Source organism: Drosophila novamexicana, unplaced genomic scaffold (genome assembly GCF_003285875.2).
Source record: "Drosophila novamexicana strain 15010-1031.04,08,12 unplaced genomic scaffold, DnovRS2.1 tig00002352-arrow-arrow-pilon, whole genome shotgun sequence".
In the NCBI taxonomy this organism is placed as follows: Eukaryota; Metazoa; Arthropoda; class Insecta; order Diptera; family Drosophilidae; genus Drosophila; species Drosophila novamexicana.
This window is the reverse complement of record NW_020824982.1, coordinates 17,631-41,389: the sequence shown is the minus strand read 5'-3', so window position 1 is coordinate 41,389 and position 23,759 is coordinate 17,631. Positions and strand designations below refer to the sequence as shown.

At 47.8% G+C, this 23,759-nt stretch overlaps 4 protein-coding genes across 5 annotated transcripts; 2 read left to right on the top strand and 2 right to left on the bottom strand.

The window, feature by feature from the left end:
* The first annotated feature begins 43 nt into the window (after nt 1-43).
* Nucleotides 44-11,863, top strand: LOC115769120 (5'-3' exoribonuclease 1). The gene is made up of 12 exons (XM_030713824.1): nt 44-356; nt 435-1,535; nt 2,758-3,066; nt 3,798-4,262; nt 4,330-4,598; nt 5,176-5,495; nt 5,732-6,625; nt 6,704-7,401; nt 7,864-8,496; nt 9,516-9,644; nt 10,135-10,200; nt 10,272-11,863. Exons 1-12 carry the CDS (start codon nt 282-284, stop codon nt 10,341-10,343), a joined length of 5,031 nt encoding a protein of 1,676 aa, XP_030569684.1. The 5' UTR covers nt 44-281; the 3' UTR covers nt 10,344-11,863.
* A 3-nt stretch (nt 11,864-11,866) lies between these two features.
* LOC115769121 (probable ATP-dependent RNA helicase DHX34) lies at nt 11,867-15,978 on the bottom strand. The gene is made up of 7 exons (XM_030713825.1): nt 15,418-15,978; nt 14,822-15,361; nt 14,384-14,754; nt 14,126-14,323; nt 13,135-14,063; nt 12,571-12,803; nt 11,867-12,504 (listed from the first exon to the last, which is right to left on the bottom strand). The coding sequence occupies exons 1-7, from the start codon at nt 15,950-15,952 to the stop codon at nt 11,879-11,881; spliced, it is 3,432 nt and encodes a 1,143-aa protein (XP_030569685.1). The 5' UTR covers nt 15,953-15,978; the 3' UTR covers nt 11,867-11,878.
* A 61-nt stretch (nt 15,979-16,039) lies between these two features.
* Nucleotides 16,040-16,620, bottom strand: LOC115769124 (28S ribosomal protein S14, mitochondrial). Its single transcript, XM_030713829.1, has 2 exons — nt 16,541-16,620; nt 16,040-16,478 (listed from the first exon to the last, which is right to left on the bottom strand). The coding sequence occupies exons 1-2, from the start codon at nt 16,601-16,603 to the stop codon at nt 16,155-16,157; spliced, it is 387 nt and encodes a 128-aa protein (XP_030569689.1). The 5' UTR covers nt 16,604-16,620; the 3' UTR covers nt 16,040-16,154.
* Nucleotides 16,621-16,758: 138 nt separating this feature from the next.
* On the top strand, nt 16,759-21,884 carry LOC115769122 (N-alpha-acetyltransferase 16, NatA auxiliary subunit). 2 transcript variants are annotated; one of them, XM_030713827.1, is made up of 8 exons: nt 16,759-16,823; nt 16,899-17,020; nt 17,366-17,507; nt 17,996-18,484; nt 18,546-19,333; nt 19,685-20,112; nt 20,202-20,857; nt 20,928-21,884. In XM_030713827.1, the coding sequence occupies exons 3-8, from the start codon at nt 17,451-17,453 to the stop codon at nt 21,210-21,212; spliced, it is 2,703 nt and encodes a 900-aa protein (XP_030569687.1). In that variant the 5' UTR covers nt 16,759-16,823; nt 16,899-17,020; nt 17,366-17,450; the 3' UTR covers nt 21,213-21,884. The 2 variants fall into 2 exon arrangements, with proteins under 2 accessions (XP_030569687.1, XP_030569688.1); XM_030713828.1 differs by lacking the exon at nt 16,759-16,823 and having other exon boundaries at nt 16,906-17,020; nt 17,380-17,507.
* Nucleotides 21,885-23,759: the final 1,875 nt, after the last annotated feature.

The window sequence follows — 23,759 nt, the reverse complement described above, 5'->3', positions numbered from 1 at the left end:
TTTTCGTGGAAACAGTATTTAGTTGGTATTTAGTTAGTAATTGAATTATGGGAATTTAGGCGCATACAGACTGCAGTCACGCTGCATACAAACAAGTCGAAATTTTCTGTGCGAAAGAGCAGCAGCCGCAGCAGCAACAGAAGCAGCAGCCGCAGCAGCAGCAGCAGCAGCCAGAACCAAGCAGCAGACAATTGTTGTCATTGTTGTTGCGAAACAGACGTGGCAAGGATATAAATAACCGCTTCAAGCCAACAAAAACCAACCCCAAAGGACGCAGCACCATGGGTGTACCAAAGTTTTTTCGTTATATCAGCGAACGGTATCCGTGTCTCAGCGAATTGGCGCGTGAGCATAGCGTAAGTATGGGGGAGGGAAATGGGGGGGGGGGGGTCTAGTTCCTTCAAAATTAGAGAGAAATATTTGATTGTTGGCAGATACCGGAATTCGACAATCTGTACCTGGACATGAATGGCATTGTGCACAACTGTTCGCATCCGGATGACAACAATATACACTTTCACCTGGAGGAGCCGCAAATATTCCAGGACATTTACAACTATATCGATAAACTTTTCTATCTGATCAAGCCACAGAAACTGTTCTTTCTGGCCGTTGACGGTGTCGCGCCACGTGCCAAAATGAATCAACAGCGCAGCCGGCGCTTCCGTTCCGCCCGCGAGGCCGAGATGCTCGAGGCGAAGGCGCTGCAGCGCGGCGAACGGCGGGAACACGAACGCTTCGATAGCAATTGCATAACGCCCGGCACCGAGTTTATGGCCCGGCTGCAGCTGGGCCTGCGCTGCTTTCTGCGCACCAAAATCTCAACGGATCCGTTGTGGCAAAAGTGCCGCATCATACTCAGCGGCCAGGAGACGCCCGGCGAGGGCGAGCACAAGATCATGGACTATATACGCTATATGAAGGCGCAGCCCAATTTTGATCCCAATACGCGTCACTGCCTCTACGGCCTGGACGCGGATCTGATCATCCTGGGCCTGTGCACGCACGAGCTGCATTTTGTGGTGTTGCGCGAGGAGGTGAAATTTGGACGCAATGTGAAACGCACCTCCGTCGAGGAGACGCGCTTCTTTTTGCTGCATCTGGGCTTGTTGCGCGAATATCTGGAGCTGGAGTTCCATCAGCTGTCGACGCCCGAACAAAAACTGGACGTGGCCCAGCTAATCGACGACTGGGTACTGATGGGCTTTATGGTGGGCAACGATTTTATACCGCATCTGCCCTGCCTGCATATCTCGTCGAATGCCCTGCCGTTGCTCTACAAGACTTATATACGGATCTATCGCCAGCTGGGCGGCAATATCAATGAGCACGGCAAACTGAATCTGGAACGTTTGGAGCAGTTCATGCATGCCCTCAGCGAGGTGGAGCTGCAGCTGTTCGAGGAGCACAGCGACGATCTCAAGTACATGAACGCCAAAACGGAGGCGTTCGATGTGGATGTTGCCGAGCTCAAGAACGGCAGCTTCGATGGCTATAGCGACGATCTGGCCGCACTCATTGACAATAGCATGAAGGTAATTCTTTCTATTCTAAGTAATATTCCTTTGCTTAAATCTTAAACTAAGCGCATCACCTCAAACCAGCTGCTCATTTACCGCAAGCAAAAAAAACAACAAAAAGAAAAAGGGAGAGCGAGAGCGAGAGAGCGAGCTTTGCAAGCTCTTTTATTGAATTTCATTTGCGTCGAGCTTTCATTTACTGCAAGTTCGCATGCGTGTCCATGTATGCGTGTGCATGCATGCGTGCGTGTGTGTTTCTCTCGTAATCAGATCTTTCGCAATTTTTAGCATTTCAGTCGCACATCTAGCCAATGCGTGCGATAGAGCACGCACTACATTTGTTGCTTTTGCTTCCACTTTTAATATGCGCCTCACATGCATGCATACATACATGCATACATATGTATGTACATGCATACATAAAATATAACTGTTTGGCAGCACAAATGATGCGCTTAACTGGATCTTAAATTGTCGCAGAGTAAACCCCATTATATATATGTATATATGTATTCCTGAACAGTATCAACAAAACAGCTGATAACTGTCTTCTTCGTTTCTTCTTCTTGCTCCAGGCAGTAAATATGTATGCATGCTAAAGTCGAGCCGATCGGGCAACTATATATCATATATGTACATACATATATATCATATCAGACTACAATATCTTATGAAAGTTTTCAAACGAAAATTAAATTCTTTAATTAAAAACTTAATTTTTTTCACGATATTCTAATCAAATTTAAGCAATAGGCAAGTTCTTATATGATTGACTGACTGACGGACTGATTGACTGATTGACTGACTGACTGATTGATGATCAATGCACAGCGCAAACCTTCATAGCTAGGTAGCTGAAATTTGCACTCTTGTTACCTTGTGTAATGAATTCCACCCGCATGTGTGGAAAAAACGTGAAAAACATTTGTATGAAACTTCTTTGTTTAACATTCGATCGGGCTCAAACTCATTTTCAAAGAATTTTGTTCGAGCGTTGAATATCCATGCCTCCTTGGTGGAAATGGGGGTCAAAGTTTCCATGGATCTAAATCGATTTGGGCAATTTCACCCGCAACAGTGGTAAATGGGCGGAAAACGGTTGCATGAAAGTTACTTTGCTTCTCACAGAACAATTACTTGAAATCTATCTTTCCCAATATAAGAGACTTATTTGGGTTTATGTATATTTCTTTATTTAACTCTTAACTTCTTCATTTCTTTGTCACTTCTCCCGCAGCTTTATGAGGGCGACAGCGATGAGGATTTTGGGGACGAGCAAACGTCATTGCGTTCCGAATTCCAGAACTACAAGCGTAACTATTATCGGAACAAGTTCAAGAACGAGATGCACAGCGATCTGATTGGCGAGCTGGGCTATCATTATGTGACCGCGATGCAGTGGGTGCTCGACTATTATTATCGCGGCGTTCAGTCCTGGGATTGGTATTATCCCTATCACTATGCGCCCTTCATCAGCGATCTGACCAACATCAAGGACATTCGCATCAATTTTAAGCTGGGCAAACCATTTTTGCCCTTCCAGCAGGTAAATATAATCTATCGAAATCCGTCCAGAAGATTCATTCATATCCGAATAACTACCACGTTTTATGGCTTATTCGTGGCGAGCGAAATCAGGCTTAGACTCTCCATTCCATCTGACTTGCGATTTCGATATTAATCGATTTTTCGGGTAATGCTGCAATTGAATCGCACGTTAGTCTGTCTCACATAGTTACCCAATCTAGGAAAACCATTTTGAACTATCGATATTCGATATTTATCGATTTTTAGGCAAGGGTGGGGTAATGATAATCAATATTTATCGATTTCACGTCAAGGGAAATGTATGCATATCAATTTTGATCGATTTCAAGGCAAGGGAAGTGTATAAAAATCGATATTTATCGATTTTCAGAGGAAGTGTTTGAAAATCAAACTATATTGATTTACAGATAATGTTTTGAAAATCGATATTTATCGATCTAAAAGAAATTGCGCGCAATCTTTAAAAGAAAATCAACTTAAGACGCGTTTATAAATTTGATAGAATGCCCAAATATATGAAAAAGAAATCGATACTAATCGATTTTGAAGCGAATCAGAAGCAGCTGTTATCGATAGATCGATACTTATCGGTTTTTTGGTATCAGTCAGGATGTGCAAAATATACACTTGAAATGTTGCCTCCCGACAGATGCCTCTCCATTTGTTTAGCCAGGCGGATTACGTAATATATATATATATATAAATTCTGATTGTTGAACCGATTTACAGCTGCTTGCGGTGCTGCCAGCGGCAAGCGTGAGCCTATTGCCGGCGGCATATCACGATCTGATGCTCAACCCGAACAGTCCGCTGGCCGAGTTCTATCCGACGGAATTCGAGAGCGATCTGAATGGCAAAAAGCACGACTGGGAGGCAGTTGTGCTGATACCCTTCATCGAGGAGGATCGCCTGCTGAGGGCCATGTCTGCGTGTGAGCCGCTGCTCAACAGCGAGGAGCGCGATAGGAATCGCCACGGGCCGATGTTCCAATACGATTACAGTGCCCAGTCGCAGGGACCGATGAAGGCGCTGGCGCCGCTCAAATCGCTGCAGCACGTCTTCTGCACGGAGTTGGCGCGCTGGGCGCACGAGATTGCGATCAATACGCCGCGCACTGTGTGCGTGGAGCTGCCGAATGCAGCGCGTCACGTCTTCTTTCCCGGCTTTCCGACCATGAAGCACTTGGAGTTTAATGTGAGTAAAGCGTAATCTTATAGAGAAGATTTTGGCTAGCTAACATTTGCATCTTTCTCGCTTTCAGTTTGATCTGCGCTACGATCGGGTCAAGGTGTTCGAGCAGGCGAGCCGCAATCAGAGCATGGTGTTGCTGCCGAAGCGGCGACAACAGCAGGACACGCTCACTTCGGTGGCTTCGCAGTATCTCGGGCAGGTGGTGCACATCGGCTGGCCGCATCTGATCAAGGCCAAGGTGGAGAGCGTGGCGACACGCGATCAAATCGTCGACAAGGACGGCGTGCGTGCGAACGAATCGCGATATTTCGAATCCGACTGCAAAGCGCTCGAGGAACAGTTGAGTATCGAGCCATCGATTTATAAATGAGCCTTGCATCGAACGAAGCGAACGACTTTTCGGTTATTTCAACAATTCAGTCGAACCACTCGAAAGACAAATCGCTTTAATCAAACAAATAAGGTCCGTTTAGCTCGAACTTATGCAAGTCGAGCTTGAACATGTTCTTGATTTCGTACAATACGAGCTCGAACATGTTCTTGATTACGTTCTGGTCGAACTCGAACGTGTTCTAGATTTCGCCCAGGTCAAGCTCGAACATGTTCCTAATTTCGTACAAGTCGAGCTCGAACGTGTTCTTCATTTCGTGCAAGTGTAGCTCGAACATGTTGCTGACTCGTACAGGTTGAGCTCGAACATGTTGCTGACTCGAACAGCTCGAACTTCGTTTGTACGAACACCTTCGAGTTTGATCCAACGTTCATTTGATTCGTGCTTTGTTCGAAGCTTCAAATCTGTCGTTAATTTGGTTTAATTGATTGAGTATCCTCTATTATTGCAAATGAGTTAAGCGATCCGATGCAGGGCTCTTAAACACATAATTTCCATATCTAATGTTTGTTTTTATTTGCGCAGCTTTACCAGCCGCATGGGCATCAAGTTTGCCAACTACTATGTGCTCGTCTATATACGCACCTATGCCGGCAGCTCTGTGGAATTTGGACAGCGTGGCAGCATATTTATGCAGGATTCGTGGAACAGCTCGGTCACCCCATATCCGGCACAGGGCGTTGTCTCCGACATCACAGTGCGCGACAATTTGCATGTGCAGTTCCGGAAAATCGAACAGCTATTTCCCGTCGGCAGCACCGTTTTCTTTATCGGCGAACCCTACGCGGGCAGCGAGGGCACCGTACTGGATCCCATGCTTGTCTACAGCTGTGGCCGTGTACAGGGTATGTGCTCCGGACTTGGACTGCAGAAAATAGCCGCCCCTATTCCGAATTCCCATCATGTCTATGCCCTCTGCATTTATTGAGCATGTCTAAAGAGGCAGCAGGACGAAGCTCCAGGCGTCTGCCTGACTCCGTCCGTCCGTTCGTCTCTCTAGACCCTAGACCCGGCTACTTCTGCTCTGGCATTTCTCGTAAGCTGAGCCTGATCTAACTATATCTTGTTCTTTCCTTTGCAGTTAATTTGCGCGTCGGGCCGGAGCCGCAGCTGTTGGCCGCACGCCAGCTGCAGGAGCAGCGGGATCGGGACTACATGAACTCGTATAAGGTGTGCCGCGAATTGGATATAACCAGCAAGTGTCTGGGCCGGCTGACGGGCACCGTTTGGGTAGTACTGGGACCGCGACGTGAACGCATGGAGAACGTGTCCAAGCACAATATTGGACTGCAGCTGAAGTATCCGCGCCTGAACGAGGAACGGGCCGGCTACTGTCGCCGCCTGAACAATCAATGGTTCTACTCGAGCCTGGCCATTGACCTAATGAACAGCTATTGTGATCGCTATCCGGCGATTGTGGACTACTTCAGCAGCAGCAGCGATCGCGGCGAGTTTATCTACGAGGAGGACATCTTTCCGGACGCCATCGGTCAGCATCATATCGAGGATGTTGCCAATTGGGTGCGCCAGCAGCCGCACATGAAAGTGGATCGCATTACGTGCGGTTCGCGTACTGTCTGCAAGGAGACCGTTGAGCTGCTCCTGGCCGCTGCCGATGAGCTGCGTCTGCTGCCGGTCAAGAACGTCAAGCTGCAGGTGAAGCCACATTTGTTGATCAAACCGAACGTAACGCTGCCCGATGTCTACAGGACGCCCGGTGCAGTGCGTCTCTTCGATCGTGTCGTTGTCGTACGCACCATTTACATGGTGCCCGTGGGCATAACCGGCACGGTAATTGGCATACATCCCGTTAGCGATCCGAATCCGGTGCGCCTCGAGTGTCTCAACTCCGTGGAGACCTTCTGTGAGCTGCTCTTCGACAGGTGTGTGGCCAACTGCGGCGACATCCATGGCATTGCCGACGAGCGTGTCTACAAGGTGCCCGAGAGCGCGCTGGTCATCATTAATGCGAGCGGTGAGTGCGAGTCCTGCTCACAATTTAATCCTTAATCCTCTGCAACTCTCTCTCTCTCTCTGTCTCTACTCTTTGTAGACGCCAACGAGAAGCAGCAGCCGCCGCCGGCGCAAGCGGTGCCCGCTGCTCAGCAGCCGCCGTCGTATCAGCTGAAGGCGCGCACGGATGCAATGCGTCGGGATTGGCGCGAACAGCAGCAGCCCGGCGGTCGTTTTATCACTGCCGCCAGCAGCAAATATAATGCGATCACCATGAATACGCACATTGCCGATGAGTTCTATTTGCCCGGCGCCAGCGATGCGTCGCCAGGCTCTGCTGCCGGCACACAGCCGTCCACATCTGGCGCGGCGGCACGCTCGTCGATGGCCGTCGCCAAGAAGGAGTCGCCGGTGGTGCAAAACTGGCGCACAATGTCCACGCAGGCGCCGCTGTCGTCGTCAACGTCGTCGTCGGCGGCGGCGGCGGCAGGTGCACGTTCAACGCCGCCGGGCCAGGCGCCAGTCAAGCAGCTGGAACATGTCCAGCGTAACCAGGCCGCCGCGCCAGCGACGCCGCATGATCAAACGCAGGCGCTCAAGCTACTGCTGGGCCTGAAGCCGCCGCCGTCGTCGTCGTCGTCGTTGCAGCCGTCGACGTCACAGCAAATGTCAGCAGCATTCCCAACGAATCTGCCGTCGCAGTCGCATTTTCAGCTACAATCACAATCGCAGTCGTTGGCCAACGTTCCGTCCACGTCGCAGCAGCTGCCCCAAGCGCCGCTGCCCAGTCAAATGCCTGTAAGCGCTTGCCAACAAATTCTTCTAAATGTACACATAAAACTACGCGCAGCTACATTCCAAATTTACAAGTCTCTAGCTCTTATAGATTGCGAGACTTGGCTGTTGATGCCGTTCGAGAATATATGGAGACTATGGAGTCGGAGATGCTTACTTCTGCATGTTACATACATTATCATAAATACATTATGCCCCTTTTATTCATTTTTAATGGGCATAATTAGGAACTGTCTCTCTCTCTCTCTCTCTGTATATATCTCAGTCTGTCGTGTCTCCAAGTCTCAAAGTTATCCGAATGAGTGTTGCGTCTTTGTATTGAAATACGCCGGATCGAAGCATCATATTATATAGTTGCCATAGCAATAGTTCGTTTGAGTATTATGTTCTTTGTATGAGTGGCATGGACATATCGGAAAAGTTCGTTTCGTTTAAACTAATGCTCGTTATTTTTGTATTTTGCAGAAATTGCCGCAGCCGCCGCTCTTCTGGCAGCGCGAGGCACAGCAGCAGCAGGCGAAGCTGCAATCGGAGCTGCTGATCTCCAAGCAGCAATGGGATCAGAGACCGCTGCTGAGCAGCAGCAGGCAGCCGAATGTCGACGAGTTTCCAGAAGCGCCAGCAGCAGCACAGCAGGCATCATCAGCTGAGAGCCTTATGAGACAGTTGCTGCAACGTCCACAGGCACAGCACCAGATGCAGCAACAGCAACAACAGCAGCAACAACAGCAACAACAACAACAACAACTTGCCTCAGCGACAACTGTGCGCCCGATTAGGCTAACGCCTCAGCTGCTACAGGCTGCCACGTTTATGCCGTCGAGTCTCAGCGGCGGCTACAACAATAGCTATCAGCTCTACAACAGCAGCTCGAGCAACTATTATCCCATCAATAATAACAACAATTACAACAACAACAGCAACAGCAACAACAACAACAACAACAACAACAACAATAGCAGCAGCAGCAACAATCGGCCGTCCGATGGCAACTACTACGGCAATACCAATCCGCGTCGCTCGTACACATCGATCCAGGACTTTGTGCCCATCCAGGCCTATCGTCCCAAGAAGTCGCAGCGTAACGCCCAGCAAATGGTAAAATTTATGAGCAGCCATTTAGTTAGATATTTAGTCGTATTTAGTCTGATTGATTGACCTACTGACTGATTGACCTACTGACTGATTGACCTACTGACTGATTGACCTACTGACTGATTGACTGCTCAACCTAGTCGACACACTGACTAACCTATTTACTAACTGATTGACTGTCTGATTCTCATGATTGACTGTGTAAATGGTTAACTAGTTGGCTGACTCATTGACTAGCTGACTGACTGATTGACTGCTCAACTCAATTGACAGAGTGACTAGCCTGATTGACTATCTGATTCCCTGACAGACTGATTGGCGAACTGATGGGCAGACTGGCTGATTGACTAGCTAACCGTCGGACTGACTGGTGTGCGTCAATCAATCAACACACTCATTAAGTAACCGACTGATTGTTTGACTGAACGATTGAATGTCTAAATGATTGACTAGTTGGCTGACTGATTGACTGGCTGACCGACTGACTGACTGGTATGCGTCAATCAATCAACACTCACATTAAGTTACTGACTGATCGATTGACGAAATAACTGACTAATTGATTGACTAGCGAACTGACTAAATGATTGACAAGTTGGCTGACGGATTGACCGGCTGCTAGCCAGTCAATCAATTAACACACTCATTAACGGATTGACTAATTGGCTGACTGATAAACTGACTGATTGATTGACTAAATAACTGACTAAATAATTGAGTAGCTGACTAACTGATTGACAGGTATACGTCAAGCCATTATTAATTTGGAAAACTTATTGATTGACTAAATGATTGACTAGCTAACTGACTGATGATTGACTAGCCAACTGGCTTGCGTCAATCAATCAACACACTCATGAGCTCATTTATTAACTGATTGACCGATGTCACACTGACTGTCTGCATGATTGACTAGCTGACTGACTGGCTGATTGACTAACTGACTGATTGACAAACATTGAATCTTGATTTTATTGGGGGAATGCTTAAATGTGTGAACTAATTTCTGTTCTCTTTACCAGGAAAAACTGGAAACGGGCAACAGCAGCGCTGCCAACGAAGTCCAACCCCAGGAGGCGAGCGGCTCAGCGACGGCACAAAATGCAGGAGATGAGGCTAGCTCTGAGCTAATGAGAACGCTTAAGATAACGGTAAATAACTCTTCCATATTGTGCTGATTGATTGACTGACTGACTGATTGACTGACTGATTGGTGATCAAAGTACAGGCCCGAAACCTTCGAACTGGGCAGCTTAAGCTCTGTACAGTAGCTACCTTTTATGATGTACGTGAGCATAACACGTAATCCACCCACAAGAGTGGAAGATTGGTGAAAAAAGGCTGTGTGCAGCTTTATTGTGCTAGACTCCGAGTTTTATCAATTTGATTCACATTCAGCTTGAAAAGAGTGTGGAAAACCTATATTTTATTGTTCAACCGATCGATTTGAAACCGTTTGTGGAAAATGCATTCTAAGTGGGAAATGGGTGAAAAAAGTGTAAGTGAATTTGAAGAAAATGCGCTCTCTGTTTTTCTCTCGTTCGACTGAAAATATCTATGTAAAAAGCTATGTGTGGAAAAGGTGAAGTTTTTTTTAAACATAATTCTCACACTCTCTTTGTCTCTCTCTCTCGCTTTTAGCCCCCAGATTCAGAGGCCAGCACAAGCGTTGCCGCTGTCAAAACTGAGGAAGCGGCTGTTATCAAGGTAAGCCCAATGAATCCAATTCCTTTGATCAGCCCAGCCTAATTGACAATTCTTCTCTCGCTCTCGCACAGCCAAAGGTGACCAGGAAGCCGCGAGTGCCGCGCATCGGCGCCAAATTCGACTTGGAGTACATCATGCCCTAAATGGAACTAGAAAGACTAAATGAAGAATCTACGATCGAACATTTTTATTTCGTTTTGTTGTTTGTTTTTTTTTTTTTTGTTTGTTTTTCTTTTACGATTCTATTCATTCCATTCGCACATTTATTCGCCTATTCATATTTGCGCCCGCGTTTTGAGGGAAACTCTGAAATTGCTTTTAGACAATTATTTTTATTATTATTCTCTACCGATATTACTTTATCATTTTGTATCTGTTCCGCATATGGAGGGCGGCATCTACTACCGATTTCTAGACTGTTCTAGGCGTAGATATAAATAGACATAAGTACTATATAGAGCGCTAACTGTATACTAATATATATATATATGCATATGTATATAAATGTTTATATATATATATGTGTATACATATATGCTAGGCTTATTTATATACTACTTGTGTATATAACTTTTTAATTCTTTAGACTCTTAAGCATAAACCACACACACACACACACACATTAAGAATACAATTGAACATGAAATGTGAAACAAGCAAAAAAATTTAACAAAACTTAATCATGAAAAACAAGTTTGTTATGAATGCAATAAAAATGTAAGAAGAAAATCCCCCAAAAATAGACGAAGCTAGAGAGAGAGAGAGACAGTTAGATATCGTGATGTTTCTTCAAGAAAAACAAAAGTTGCCGAGTTTTAATAATATTTTCTTAAAAGACAAGTATATGATAAATATATGTTAATAATAAAGGCAAACTCTCTCATGAAACGAAAAGAGATCGAGCGATAAATACATAAGGAGAGAGAGATAAGAAGAAATCTTAAAGAAAAGCACGAAGAACGAAAAGAAATCCATCAAAGTATCAAGAAGCAGGAAAAGTGAAAATATCTCTGGAAATAAAATTTGCATTTATGAATTCAATTTTATTGCCTATTTCATACGCCAAATTTGTTGTCTGTCATGTTCATGTCTAGAGTATACACAAATTGAGAATGTTTCACATTTGTAAACCTTTTCCCCATTTCCACCGAAACGAAACGAACTCATTTTTAAGAGCAAAGCAGATCGGACTCTAAGCACCGAAGTTATTCCAGACAGTTGTTAGCTTTGGGTATAAAATACAATTTATTCATTTTGTTATGCATATTACATAAATTTGCAATTATATATTGGATCGTAGATAGTACCATATATATATATCAAAAAGTGCGTCAGGAAGACAAAGCGAGGGCGCGAATGTTAAACGTCTAAATATTAATTAATTAATTATTAATTAAATAATTCCTAGTCACAATAACTATTGCTTTGTGTTGCGCAGTTGTGTTCTATTTGATTGCATTTCAAATATGGCTTATAATAATTGTTAAATCGCCAAAAAAAATTATGTTCAATTCTCCGCAAATGAGCAACAAATACGGAAGCGAAGCGTGCCACATTTGTGGGCTTGCACTGTAATTTGCATAAGTGCAGTGCGGGTTTATGTCTAAGCTGAGGCGTACACTGATGGCCTATTCTATTGGGCATGCTTATTGCTTATATTTAACAACCAAATTGTAGCTTAAATTGCTTTTGTTGGAAGCTCCTTGTGCTTGACACAGGTACGTCGATGACGCAGTATATCGATCTGGGAGAGCCTCAGATGGCGGCCACAGGACTCGCAGTGATAGTCGCAGCCATTGCTTCTGCTGCTGCTGCTGCTTGCTGGAACTATTGCCTTCGGATCGGGTGACGTTTGGCGTCGTTGTCGTCGCTTGCCATCGGACTGTGCCTTGCACTGCAGGCGATGCAACAGCTGATCGGGCACATCGAACTGCTCCAGCTGGAAATCACAGTGGGCACAGCGCCAGAGCTGCGTCTGCAGCGCCGTCTCCATGGCCAGCGTCCAGGGCAGCTCCGCCAGACAGCCATAGACGACATGCTCGGATATGTTGAGGCCGCCCTTCTCGCTGTTCACGCTTAACGGATAGTCCTGGACAAAGGGATTCGCTGGCAGCAGCATCATACGCGCCGGCGGCGGGCAGCGGGTATAAAGTGTCTTCTGATCGGCAGGCAGCAATCGCTTAATGCCATAGACCACATCCAGACCCATGAAGTCGAGAAGATCCGACCAGAGCGTGTCGTCGTGATCATGGCCAGCGGCTTTTGGCGGGGCACACGACGTTGCCTTCTCGTTGCTGTTGAGCTCTGCGGGATGAGTTAAAAGGATGTTGAGCAACACTTGAGAGACTGAGAGGACGAGGGCATACGCACCATTTAGCTTGTCATAGAGCCGGCTGCTCCAGCGTCGTCTCAGCTCGATGGCGCGACTGAGCAGCAGCAGTCCGCTGCCCGGCTGAGGAAAGTCCAGGGCCAGCCAGCCGTCGCAAACGATGCGCGAGATGCCCCAATTGGTATCGATGGCATAGCCAAAGAGCAGCAGCGTCTGCGCCGCCGGCAGCCGTATGCAGTTCATTAAATATGGCTTGGCCGTCTCCAGCAGGGACCTGCAAGGATCAACAACTTGGCCATAAGCTGGTGTATTCAACATGCAGCCCTGCATCGGCGAATTCATCAGCATCAAACTCGGATACTCATTCGAGCTAACCGACAACCGACAGACTCGAGCTAAGTCGTGTTCGAGTCGGCGACATGTTCGAGTTCGACTTGCACTTAATCAAGAACATGTTCGAGCTCGACAAGCATGTTTTATCTGCAAATCAAACAGCTCGAGACGAATAAATTTCGATTCAAACGAAATAATTGTTTGAGTATCCGAAATGCGATGCGTTCGACTCGATGCAGGGCTTTAGTTGAATACAATTGTCGAGTGCTCACTGATAACAGAGCACCTGATGGCGCTCGCTAAGCGGCTGCTTGGGCGTGTAGTAGTCTGGCTTGGCATGGAGTTCGCTGTCGCTGAGCTTGAGCAGCTCATAGGACTTTGCGAAATGCGCATTGGGATGGAGCGAGAGAAACGGCTTGAGCTGCGTGTGAAAGAACTGCTGGCCGCCGCCCTTGCAATAGTTGAACTCATCGGCAATGGCCAGCTGCGGATAGAAGCCGCTGACAAGCAACAGCTTGAGCAGCAACACATCCCGATGCCGCTCCAGCTGAGCGGAACGAGCGAGCAACGCCAATTGGCGTCCATCGTGACGCAGCCGAAAGTCAACGTCGCGCATATCTTCAGTGTCCGGTGCATCATCGTCCTCCTCCTGCTGCGTATCCGCAGCGCCGTGCTGGCGCTTGAGCAGCTTGCGCTGGCGCGGCTGCTCCAGGCGCTGGCGCCGCTTGAGCGCCTTCAGCTGACGCAGCTCACCATGGCGGCGGGCACGCTCGGTACGATTGAGCGCGCCGGCGTCACTGGGCGGCGCCATGCGGCAGCTCTCGAGTATGCGCTGGAATTGCTGGCGCAGCTTGCAGACCTCGTAGAAGCGCTGCTCCTCGATGCCCAGGCGATGACACCATTTGCGCGTGTTCTCGCGCGCCATCTTCAGCTGCAGCCACTCGCGATAGGCGCGCAGCAGCGTGAATAGATCCCCTTGCTCGGACTCCAGCGGCTGGCGCTCACGTTCGCAGCGCTGATCCGTGTGGGCGCGCGTGGTCAATGGATTCTGTACGCTGAGCATGGCGGCCAGGGTGAGCAGCTGTTCGACCTCCGGAAAGACACAGCCCATCAGCAGCATCTTGCCAATGGGCAGCTCCACGGGCAAATTGGCCAGCGAGCTGCCCAGCGGGGTTATCTTCTCATCAACGCTGAGCGCGCACTGCAATAAGAGGATTTGTGTCTAGCTTTGGGTTTTGCTCGTAGCTCGAGTGTCCGACTTACGTGCTGCTTGAGCGCCAGAATGGTCTGCTCGATGCGCTCCGTTTCGGGCGGTTCGATGAAGGGAAAGGCGCGCACATCGGGCAGGCCCATCGAGACCATCTGCAGCAGCATCGTGTCCAGCGGCACACGATAGATCTCCGGCATGGGATACGGCTCGAAGGCATCGAACTGCTGCTGCGTGAACAGCCTGAAGCACACCTGCACATGGAAGAGCTTGTGTGAGTCAAGGATATGCTTAATGGCATTGATGGAACGCACCCCGGGGCCCGTGCGGCCGGCACGCCCTTTGCGCTGCTCGGCGGATGATTTGGAGACCCAGAACTCCTTGAGACGCTGTCCCTTGCAGCTGGCATCGTAGCTCATCTCCTTGACCTTGCCGGAGTCGATGACGAAGCGTACGCCGTCGACAGTTAGCGATGTTTCCGCTATGTTAGTCGAGACGATGCACTTGCGCATGCCGTCGGGCGCATAATCGAATACCTTGTCCTGCTCGGCGAGGGCCAAGCCGCTGTGCAGCGGCAGGACCAGCCACTGTGCCTGCTCCTTGGCATATTCTCGGATGGCCTCACAAATGCTGTCGATCTCGTTGACGCCGCTGACAAAGATCAGCACATCGCCGCGCTCCGTAACTGCAAGAGATTTGGAAATACTTTTTAAGAGATTATTTGTGATTTATTGTGCTGCTGGTCAACGCACTGGGATACTGTTGATCGATGAGGCTAAGCACCTGGATAAAGGGCGCCGGATCGAGGCGTGCGCTCTGCGAACGTTTGCTGCTGCCCGCCGTCGCTTGGCCTGCCTTCAGCTCCAGCGCCGGCGGCGGCATATAGCGCAGCTTGATGGGAAACAAACGGCCGGGCACTTGGAGCAGTCGTGCGCCCTCATCCTTGAAGTAGCCATGGAAGAGCTCCACATTGATGGTCGCCGACATGAGTATCAGCTTCAGCTCCGGCTTGGCGCGCAGCAGACACTTGGTGACGCCCAACAGAAAGTCGCCAAAGAGATTGCGTTCGTGTATCTCGTCCAGTATGAGCACGTCGTACTGCTCCAAGTTGGCGGCGACAGCCAGCTGGCGCAGCAGCAAGCCCTCCGTGATGAACAAGATGTGCGTATTCTGTGTCCGGTTGCGCTCGAAGCGTATCTGAAATCCCACCTTGTTGCCATAATCATCGAGCAGCTCGTGGGCCACGCGCTTCGATAGCGACACGCAGGCCAAGCGTCGCGGCTGCGTGCAGGCTGTGGGAATTGGAGGATTAAATGAAATGGTATCAATTACTTGGGGCTGGACTTGCCTATGCTGCGATAGCCGAACTCGTACAGATATTGCGGCACCTGCGTGGACTTGCCGCAGCCGGTGTCGCCGGCCACGATGAGCACACGTGTCGCTTGGAGGGAGCTGCGCAGATCCTCCTTGAATCGTGCAATGGGCAGCGCACGTTGGGCTTGGCGCAGTTTTTTGATGCGATTGAATTTCTCCTTTTGCTTAAAATCTAGATAGATGAGCACGAGTTGCTGGAATTGCGCCTGCAGCTCCTCGTTGTCGGCTCTCGTGTCGTGGCGCAGCGCCTGTTCGTCCAGCTGCAGCGCCAGATGCTTGCTTTTGTGATACGGCAGCGGCTGCAGATGCTCCGATTCGCTGATCAGCGTCGGCAGCACCGGCTGACCCAGTTGGCGCAGCATGGACTCATATTTGTTAACAAACTGCCAAAAATCCGATTCGTTCTCCACAAGACTGAGCTGATGCCGGCTCTTGGTAAGCAGCTGGTCGCTGAGCGTCGCCCTGTGCTCCAAAAAACTGAAGTTCACCAAATTGATTGGCTGGCGCATGGAACTGTGCCGCTTCCTGTCCGCCTTGCTGCCCATTTCTAAACTGTCTAGGCGCTGGTAAACAAACGGTAGAGGTAAACAAACGAGTTATCGTTATCGATAGACGATATTTTTTGAGAATCAGCTGTGCCAGCCTATTCAATTACACTTGGTTTATTATTGTATTGGTTTTAACAGGGCTAAATGAAAGTACACACTTATTCTACCACATGGCACGCTGCACACCCGACAGCTTATTGTAGTCCGCCAAATGGCGCCACACAATGCGGCTGAGTCGATATTTGTGGACAACGCCGCGCGGCCGTGACGTAAGTGCGCAACGTTCTCTCACACGCACCAATGAGGAATCTCTGGGGAATGCGGCTATCTCGGCATCGGCAACCTCGCGCAGCTCAATTGGCAGTATATCGTTCTTTCGCAGCGAATTTACCCGCAAACGCTCCTTGGCATGCTCGCTGACGCATTTGCGCCGCTTGACATCGCGTATCATCCGCCAGTCGGCATATTTTGTGCGCACTTGCTGCAACTGCGGAGATAACGTTGTTATAACTGTAATGTGCAATTGCTATGATTTTATATAAGACTTACGCCGCAGCCGGCGATTTGCACACTTTGGCAAACGTAGCTTCCAAGCCTGGCCAAGGAGTTCATTTTTTTGACCAAGCTGACCACCAAGTTGCTTAGAAGTTGCTCTTATCGATAGTTTATGTAGCGATGTTTCGATATTTTTCAACCTATATATCGCCGTGACAGCTGATTTTCGTGTAATCGTGTGAATGTCAGTTTGGGGTGAGCATATTTAATATGAATTTTAGTGTAGTCTGGAATTGAATGTAGCAAAAGAATGTGTGTGGCAACGTTTATGCTTTAAGTATGTAGACTGACAGTACTATACGAACGCATTACATTCATTTTAAGTAATAATTCAAACGTTTTATATAACAAGTGCTGGCCCACTATTGCTGCTTCTTCTTGCCTCTGGAGGGTGGCACAGCTGTGATTCTTGTGCCTATGTAGACTGACACAAACCAATAAAAACCCAATACTGATTATAAGACTATTTGAAATGTAAGTATTTTTCTTGTTTGTCGGCATAACAGACACACGCACACGCAGCTGCACACGTGCGGCTTCAACACGGCGTTGGCGAATATAACTAGTGCAACTTAATAAATCGAATCGTTTCAATTGCCATTCAAATCGATGCGCACACACGTGCTGCATGTGTATATTGCGTTGATGTTTGCTGTCTCACCGTCAAGACGAAATTTTGCTCGTGCTCGCGGTGTATTTTACCCATATAAATTATATATATTTTTAACGCCGTGTGTGTGTGTTATTTTTTTTTGTGCGTGTGCCTGGGCCACAAATTATATACACACGCCTGTAGTAACTACATTTCAACAATAATAGATTCCCCCGAATAGCAAACGGAAGCATTTTCAATCCGGTGCAAAAGTAGCAGCTGAAGAAGAAGCAGCAGCAGCAAACGTCGAAGATGCCTTCCAGCGATCCACTGCCGCCCAAGGAGGCTGCACTCTTCCGCAAATTACTGGTAAGCCAATACATATACATATGTATTTATATAGATATGTATTAAGCCATGCGCATATATACACGGCCAAATCGCCGGCTACATTTCCAACTGCTGCTGTCATATGCGCACACACACACACACGCACGCACGCACGCACACACACATACAAGTTATCATGTGCTTTTTCGTTGCGCCTATTTTTGGCATTACAGAAAAACAACAACAACAGCAACTCTGGTTATGATTCCAATTAGAATTGGTAATATGTAGTGCTTGGCAGCAGCAGCTTACACCAAACAGTGTTGCCGATGCGAAATTGCAGCTGTTTAACATTGTTTTGGCTACGCTCGTCGCATAACCTCAAAGTTGGTTTGTCTGCGGCGGAGTGCGGCAGGCCGGCGGGCGGGCTTTAAATGCTGATTAGCTGGCGTTAGTTCGCTTGCAACCACTTAAATGATTATTTACATAAATGCTTTTTGGTCTGATTATTATATATATATATATAGAAATGCTACGAAATGAAGCAGTACAAAAACGGCCTGAAACTGGCCAAGCAGATACTCTCAAATCCCAAGTTCACGGAACATGGCGAAACATTGGCCATGAAGGGCCTAACGCTAAACGGCCTCGGCCGCCGCGAGGAGGCCTACAAGTATGTGCGCTTGGGGCTACGCAACGATCTGCGCTCCCATGTCTGTTGGCATGTTTACGGACTGCTGCAGCGCAGCGACAAAAAGTACGATGAGGCAATCAAGTGTTATCGCAATGCGCTCAAATGGGAGAAGGACAATTTGCAGATATTAAAGGATCTGTCGCTGTTGCAAATCCAGATGCGCGATCTGGAGGGCTACAAGGAGACGCGCCATCATTTGTTCACGTTGCGACCCTCGCAGCACGCTTCCTGGATTGGTTTCGCCATGAGCTATCACCTGCTGGGCGACTACGAGATGGCCAACAACATTCTGGAGACCTTCAGCCAGTCGCAGACGTCAATTGTAAGTCAATTCCCCTATAGCTAGCACCTATGCTTATTACCATGCCCTTTTTTGGTTTTAGGAGGCCCACGATTATCGCCATTCGGAGCTGCTCCTGTACCAGAATCAGATACTCATCGAATCGATGCATCTACAGCAGGCGCTCGACCATCTGAACAAGTATGAGCCGCAGATTGTCGATAAGCTGGCCGTGCGCGAAACGCTTGGCGATTTGTATATTAAACTGAAGCTGGAGGAGAAGGCGATACCAATTTTTGAGTCGCTGATACGCCGCAATCCGGAGAATGTGCTTTACTATGAGCAGTATATGGCCGCACGTCGTGTGTCCGCGCCCAGTGATATTGTGGCCGTTTATCGTGAATTTCAGACAAAATATCCGCGCGCCCTCTGTCCGCGTCGCCTGCCCCTAGACATTGCCAGCGGCGATGAGTTTCGCCAGGTGGCCGATGAGTATCTGCGACGTGGCCTGCGCAAGGGCATACCGCCGCTGTTTGTCAATGTGCGTTCACTGCATCAGGAACCGGAGAAGGCGGCCATTATTGAGGCCTTGACGCTGCAGTATTTTGAGAATCTGACGCGTTCCGGCCATTTTTCACGCGAGGATGCGGACGCGGGTGTGCCCGTCGAGCCGGCCTCGGCGCTTGTCTGGACCGCACTCTTTCTGGCCCAGCATTATGATTATATGCGCGACACAGATCGGGCCCTCGAGTACATCAATGTGGCCATTGATCATACGCCAACGCTCATCGAGCTGCTCATTACGAAGGGACGTATTTTCAAGCATGCCGGCGATCCGGTGGAGGCCTACGTTTGGCTCGAGGAGGCGCAAAGCATGGATACGGCAGATCGGTATGGCAACAAATTCTATATCCCATCTATAAAACTGACAAACTGACACTTCATGCAACTGAGAGTCGAAAGATTCCAAGGATCAAGTTTCGACTGCAAACTTATTTCCAAGGACTTTCTTCCTCCTGCATGGATGTGCAATGTGTGTCAAAGGTTCCTTTAATCGTAGTTTTTTAGTATATTAGTTTAATATATTAGTTGAGAGTTGAAGCTAGCTTTAAATTTTCCACGTTTGCGAATTTAAATGTTTAAGAAAATGAGCAAAAACTTTGGACTCAACTTGGACTTCGCATAGAAATTTTGCCCCATATATATAATGTAATACGGCATATTTGCCATATCTATTTGCAGCTACATCAACTCAAAGTGCGCCAAGTACATGCTGCGCGCAAATATGGTGATTGAGGCGGAGGAGATATGCGCCAAGTTTACCCGGGAGGGCGTCTCGGCCATGGACAATCTGAATGAGATGCAGTGCATGTGGTTCCAAACGGAATGCGCAATGGCCTTTCAACGGATGGGCCGTTGGGGCGAAGCGCTCAAAAAGTGCCACGAGGTGGATCGTCATTTTGCCGAGATCATTGAGGATCAGTTCGATTTTCATACCTATTGCATGCGCAAGATGACGCTGCGCGCCTACGTGGGCCTGTTGCGTCTCGAGGATGTGCTGCGCCGTCATCCGTTCTACTTTAAGGCGGCCAAGTGCGCCATTGAGGTCTACATACGCCTATATGACAAGCCTCTCAAATCGGAGACGACCATTGAGGAAATCGATATCGGTGGGTTGTTGTCCTGAACACACGCGCAATCAAATAATATGTTATATATATATATATGTGTAAATTGATAACCATAATGTAATTTGCAGAGAACCTGCCGCCATCGGAGCTGAAGAAGCTGCGCAGTAAACAGCGCAAGGCCAAGAAGAAAGCCGAATTGGAGAGCGCACAGGCGGCGCAGGCTCAGGTGAAACGTGAACAGCATCAGAAATCGAAACAGCAGGCAAATCAGGAAACCGATCCCGATGCCCCACAGCTGGATGAGCTAATACCGGAGAAACTGGAGCGCACCGATGAGCCGCTGGAGAAGGCAATTGATTTTCTAAAGCCGCTACAGCAATTAGCCAAAGAGCGCATCGATACGCATTTACTGGCCTTCGAGGTTTACAATCGAAAGAATAAGCTATTGTTAATGCTGCAATCGATAAGGCGTGCCCGTGCCTTAAATCCGGCGCATCCGGTGCTACATAGCTGTATAATACGCTTCATGAAAGCCCTGGCCATCGCCCAAAAGCAGCAGCCATTTAATGTGCATGTGCAAAAGGTGCTGGACAAGGCCACCAAAGAACTGATAGGCACCAAGACGCCCCAGCAACTGAACGATGAATTCATTGCCAAGCATCATGCTTCTTCCATACTGCATTTATACGAGGGCGCACGCGGTCTCTACGAGCTGGATGCCAGCAAAAAGGATGCGGCCATTAAGCTCGTCACCAGCTTCAACCTGAGCAAGCTGCGACTGGAGGTGCGTCGCCTCAGTATATATAGATATATATAAATATAATTATAAAGTGTATAATATATATCTCTTGCAGGAGGCGATCAAGATCTATACGGCGTTGCGGGACGGTGATGTGTTCGGCGACAGCGAGAAGGAGGCGGATGAATATAAGCTGATGTGTCAGCAGCGTTTCCAATATGCGCGCATCTTTCGCAATATCGAGGAGCTTGAGGCACAGCTGCAGGAGAAGGAGGCAGCCAAGCTGCGCGCCGAACAGGAGCAGCAGCAGCTGAATCATTTAGATTCGAATGAGACGTCGGCGTCGCCGCCAGCGTCGACTGTTGCTGCGGCAGCGGCAGCGGCAGCAGCAGCATCTTAGAAGCAATCAGGCATAAAAGACTGCTACACCAACAACAACAACAACAACTACAACAACAATAATAATAACAACAACAACTGCAACAAACCTTACAACACCAACAAGAAGAAGAATAGCAATATGCTTAGCTCTATAAAGAACTTCAACAAGAACAACAACAACAACAACAATAATAATAACAATAAAATAAATTACTATTAACAACAACAAGCGAAGCGAAGAGGAGAGAAAGAGAAATAGAAAGAGATGCAAGAACAGAGCTGGTAGAATCGTTCGGATTCCCTTTTGGGGGTGTCTTCTGAGAAGCTTCATTTGGTTTTTTATGGCAATCAATCAATCAAGCAATAAATCAATCATACACACACACACACACACACACACACACAAATACACACACATACAAACACACACACACACACAAATGCCGCGTAGAAATTGTTTGTGCAAGAGAGTCGGCATTATGCTGCATATGACAGAGATAGCGACAAACACACACACATACACACACACACATACACACACACCCATACACACACACACACCCATACACACACACACATACACACACATACATACATACTTATATATGTATAGTTAAAGAAGCAGACGCAGGAAGGCAACGCAAAAGCTTAAATAAAAAAGAAATGAGAGAAAAAAAAAACCAACTAAACAAATCTGTTATAGAACTTTTTACATTTTATAAACAAAAATATTTTGCCCGTTTTTCCTATAATTTTTTTTTTACATTTTTTTTTTTTTAAATATATATAAATATATATATTAATACGAGCACATTGTATATACATATAACAATTTATAATTATATATTCAAAAATGAATCCAACTAATGTAATAACGGTAACTAAAAAAGAAAAAAGAAACGAAAACTCGATATGTATAAAACCAGAAGAAAAGAAAAAGAGCAGAAGAAGTGAAAGAAGATAGTAAGAATATCTTCGGCACGCCGAAGTTTTAATACCCTTGTAGACATTTGCCTTTTGCAGATATGTGAGCATGATGAAGCTTGTAAAATGCCGAGAGTTTGCTGAAAATATCTTGGGAAAACAGAATATTTTGCCAAACAAAAACTCATTTGTCGTCTTATTATTATTATCGCTTGAATCGACATCGTGACTTGAGGGATTTGGCTGGTGAATCAGGTTTTCAATTTGTTATATACTTTCAACATGTTTATGTTCAAAATTATAAACGCCCGTTCTATCCAAGAGAAATTGCAGACTACATTTGTTTTCAGCTGAGCTCAAGGCTCGCTAGAGCTTAAAAAATAGTTTGGAATTCGGTTGAATCCAAGCTAAGTCCAAACGATCTCAAATCGTTCGTGAAATAAAGGAATATGCGAATTGAAAACTACGGCCAAGATCGGAAAATGCGTGAAAATCACAAACACAAAGCCAGCTCCACAGTTTTCGGCAAATGCATACGTTCTGGATCAAGGATTGTAGAATCTTCAACTTCTTGCGGAGAGGATTGGCCCTCAAATTTCCTATGCCAGTCTGATTTTTTCCATTATTCCCATGTTCGACCAGAAATTTGGACAGAGGAGGCTGTGAGACAAGACAAATCAGGAATAGATAATGTGCCAGCCCCCATCGAGATTATTTGCCAATAATGTGCTGTATTACTACTACAAGGATGCGTTCGCCTATGCCGAGGACCATGTGCTCATCCACAAGGTCTCTTGCTATAATATCTTTTGGCACAGCCACCCCCAGGATTTGATGGAGCCTCTTGAGCGGCACGGCCGGGTCCTGGAACTGGAGCTCAGCGATGAGTATACGTTGGGGCGTGGCTGTACCACATCCGCCTTGGCCCGGCAAATGTCCTGCGCCGCGGCATGCACATGATCAATGGCAGCGAGGTGTTCGTCCAGGGCGCCGACAGCGAACCGGGACTATGAAGAGAACGAATCGACGGGGCACTAGCCAAGCTCAACTGATGGCATGCACCTGCTCGATCTGGATGATTATTGCCTGGAGCGCATAATGCGGCAGCTGCTGTCCACGGATCAGTTGCGTCTGGTGCGCACCCATCGCAGATTTCGCAATCTCTTCGAGCAATTGGCGGGCATTCAGTTTAAGGTCTTCGTCGCCTTTTTGAGCGGCTGGGAGATGCGCGACTTCTTCCAGCTGGCCGGCGGCGCGATCAGGCGCATCGAGGGCATCATACCGTCTGGTCATTGCCAACGCTTGTGCCGTTTTCTGGGCAAGCACTGCGTCCAGCTGGACACGTTGCGTCTGATGAAGTTCAAGCTAATGTCCTACAATCTGGGCCGTCTGCTGGCGGGCACGCTCCAGCTGCGCGAGCTGTGCCTGCCTGTGCAATGTCAGCCTGCCGGCGATTAGCCATCTGCTCCAGCTGCGCCTGCTCGATTTGTTCAACAATCCGAAGCTAACCGGCTCGCATATGTGCTAGCTATCCAAGTGCCTGGAGACGCTCATACTGAACGGTTGCACTGGGCTGCTCGGCGAGTATCTGGTGCCCGTTTGCGAGCGGCAAACGCAGCTCAAGGATCAGCTGGGCGGCATC

What these genes read in the sequence shown, in the direction of transcription:
- LOC115769120 (XM_030713824.1), top strand. Translation starts at nt 282, where the DNA reads ATGGGTGTACCAAAGTTTTTTCGTTATATCAGCGAACGGTATCCGTGT. An exon ending in AATTGGCGCGTGAGCATAGC is followed by an intron (nt 357 to 434) that starts GTAAGTATGGGG and finishes GATTGTTGGCAG; the next exon opens with ATACCGGAATTCGACAATCT. An exon ending in CGCTGCCCAGTCAAATGCCT is followed by an intron (nt 7,402 to 7,863) that starts GTAAGCGCTTGC and finishes TGTATTTTGCAG; the next exon opens with AAATTGCCGCAGCCGCCGCT.
- LOC115769121 (XM_030713825.1), bottom strand. Translation starts at nt 15,952, where the DNA reads ATGCGCCAGCCAATCAATTTGGTGAACTTCAGTTTTTTGGAGCACAGG. An exon ending in TTCTGGCGCTCAAGCAGCAC is followed by an intron (nt 14,064 to 14,125) that starts GTAAGTCGGACA and finishes CTCTTATTGCAG; the next exon opens with TGCGCGCTCAGCGTTGATGA. An exon ending in GCTCTATGACAAGCTAAATG is followed by an intron (nt 12,505 to 12,570) that starts GTGCGTATGCCC and finishes CTCATCCCGCAG; the next exon opens with AGCTCAACAGCAACGAGAAG.
- LOC115769122 (XM_030713827.1), top strand. Translation starts at nt 17,451, where the DNA reads ATGCCTTCCAGCGATCCACTGCCGCCCAAGGAGGCTGCACTCTTCCGC. An exon ending in CACTCTTCCGCAAATTACTG is followed by an intron (nt 17,508 to 17,995) that starts GTAAGCCAATAC and finishes ATATATATATAG; the next exon opens with AAATGCTACGAAATGAAGCA. An exon ending in TGAGCAAGCTGCGACTGGAG is followed by an intron (nt 20,858 to 20,927) that starts GTGCGTCGCCTC and finishes TATCTCTTGCAG; the next exon opens with GAGGCGATCAAGATCTATAC.
- LOC115769124 (XM_030713829.1), bottom strand. Translation starts at nt 16,603, where the DNA reads ATGAACTCCTTGGCCAGGCTTGGAAGCTACGTTTGCCAAAGTGTGCAA. An exon ending in TGCAAATCGCCGGCTGCGGC is followed by an intron (nt 16,479 to 16,540) that starts GTAAGTCTTATA and finishes TTATCTCCGCAG; the next exon opens with TTGCAGCAAGTGCGCACAAA.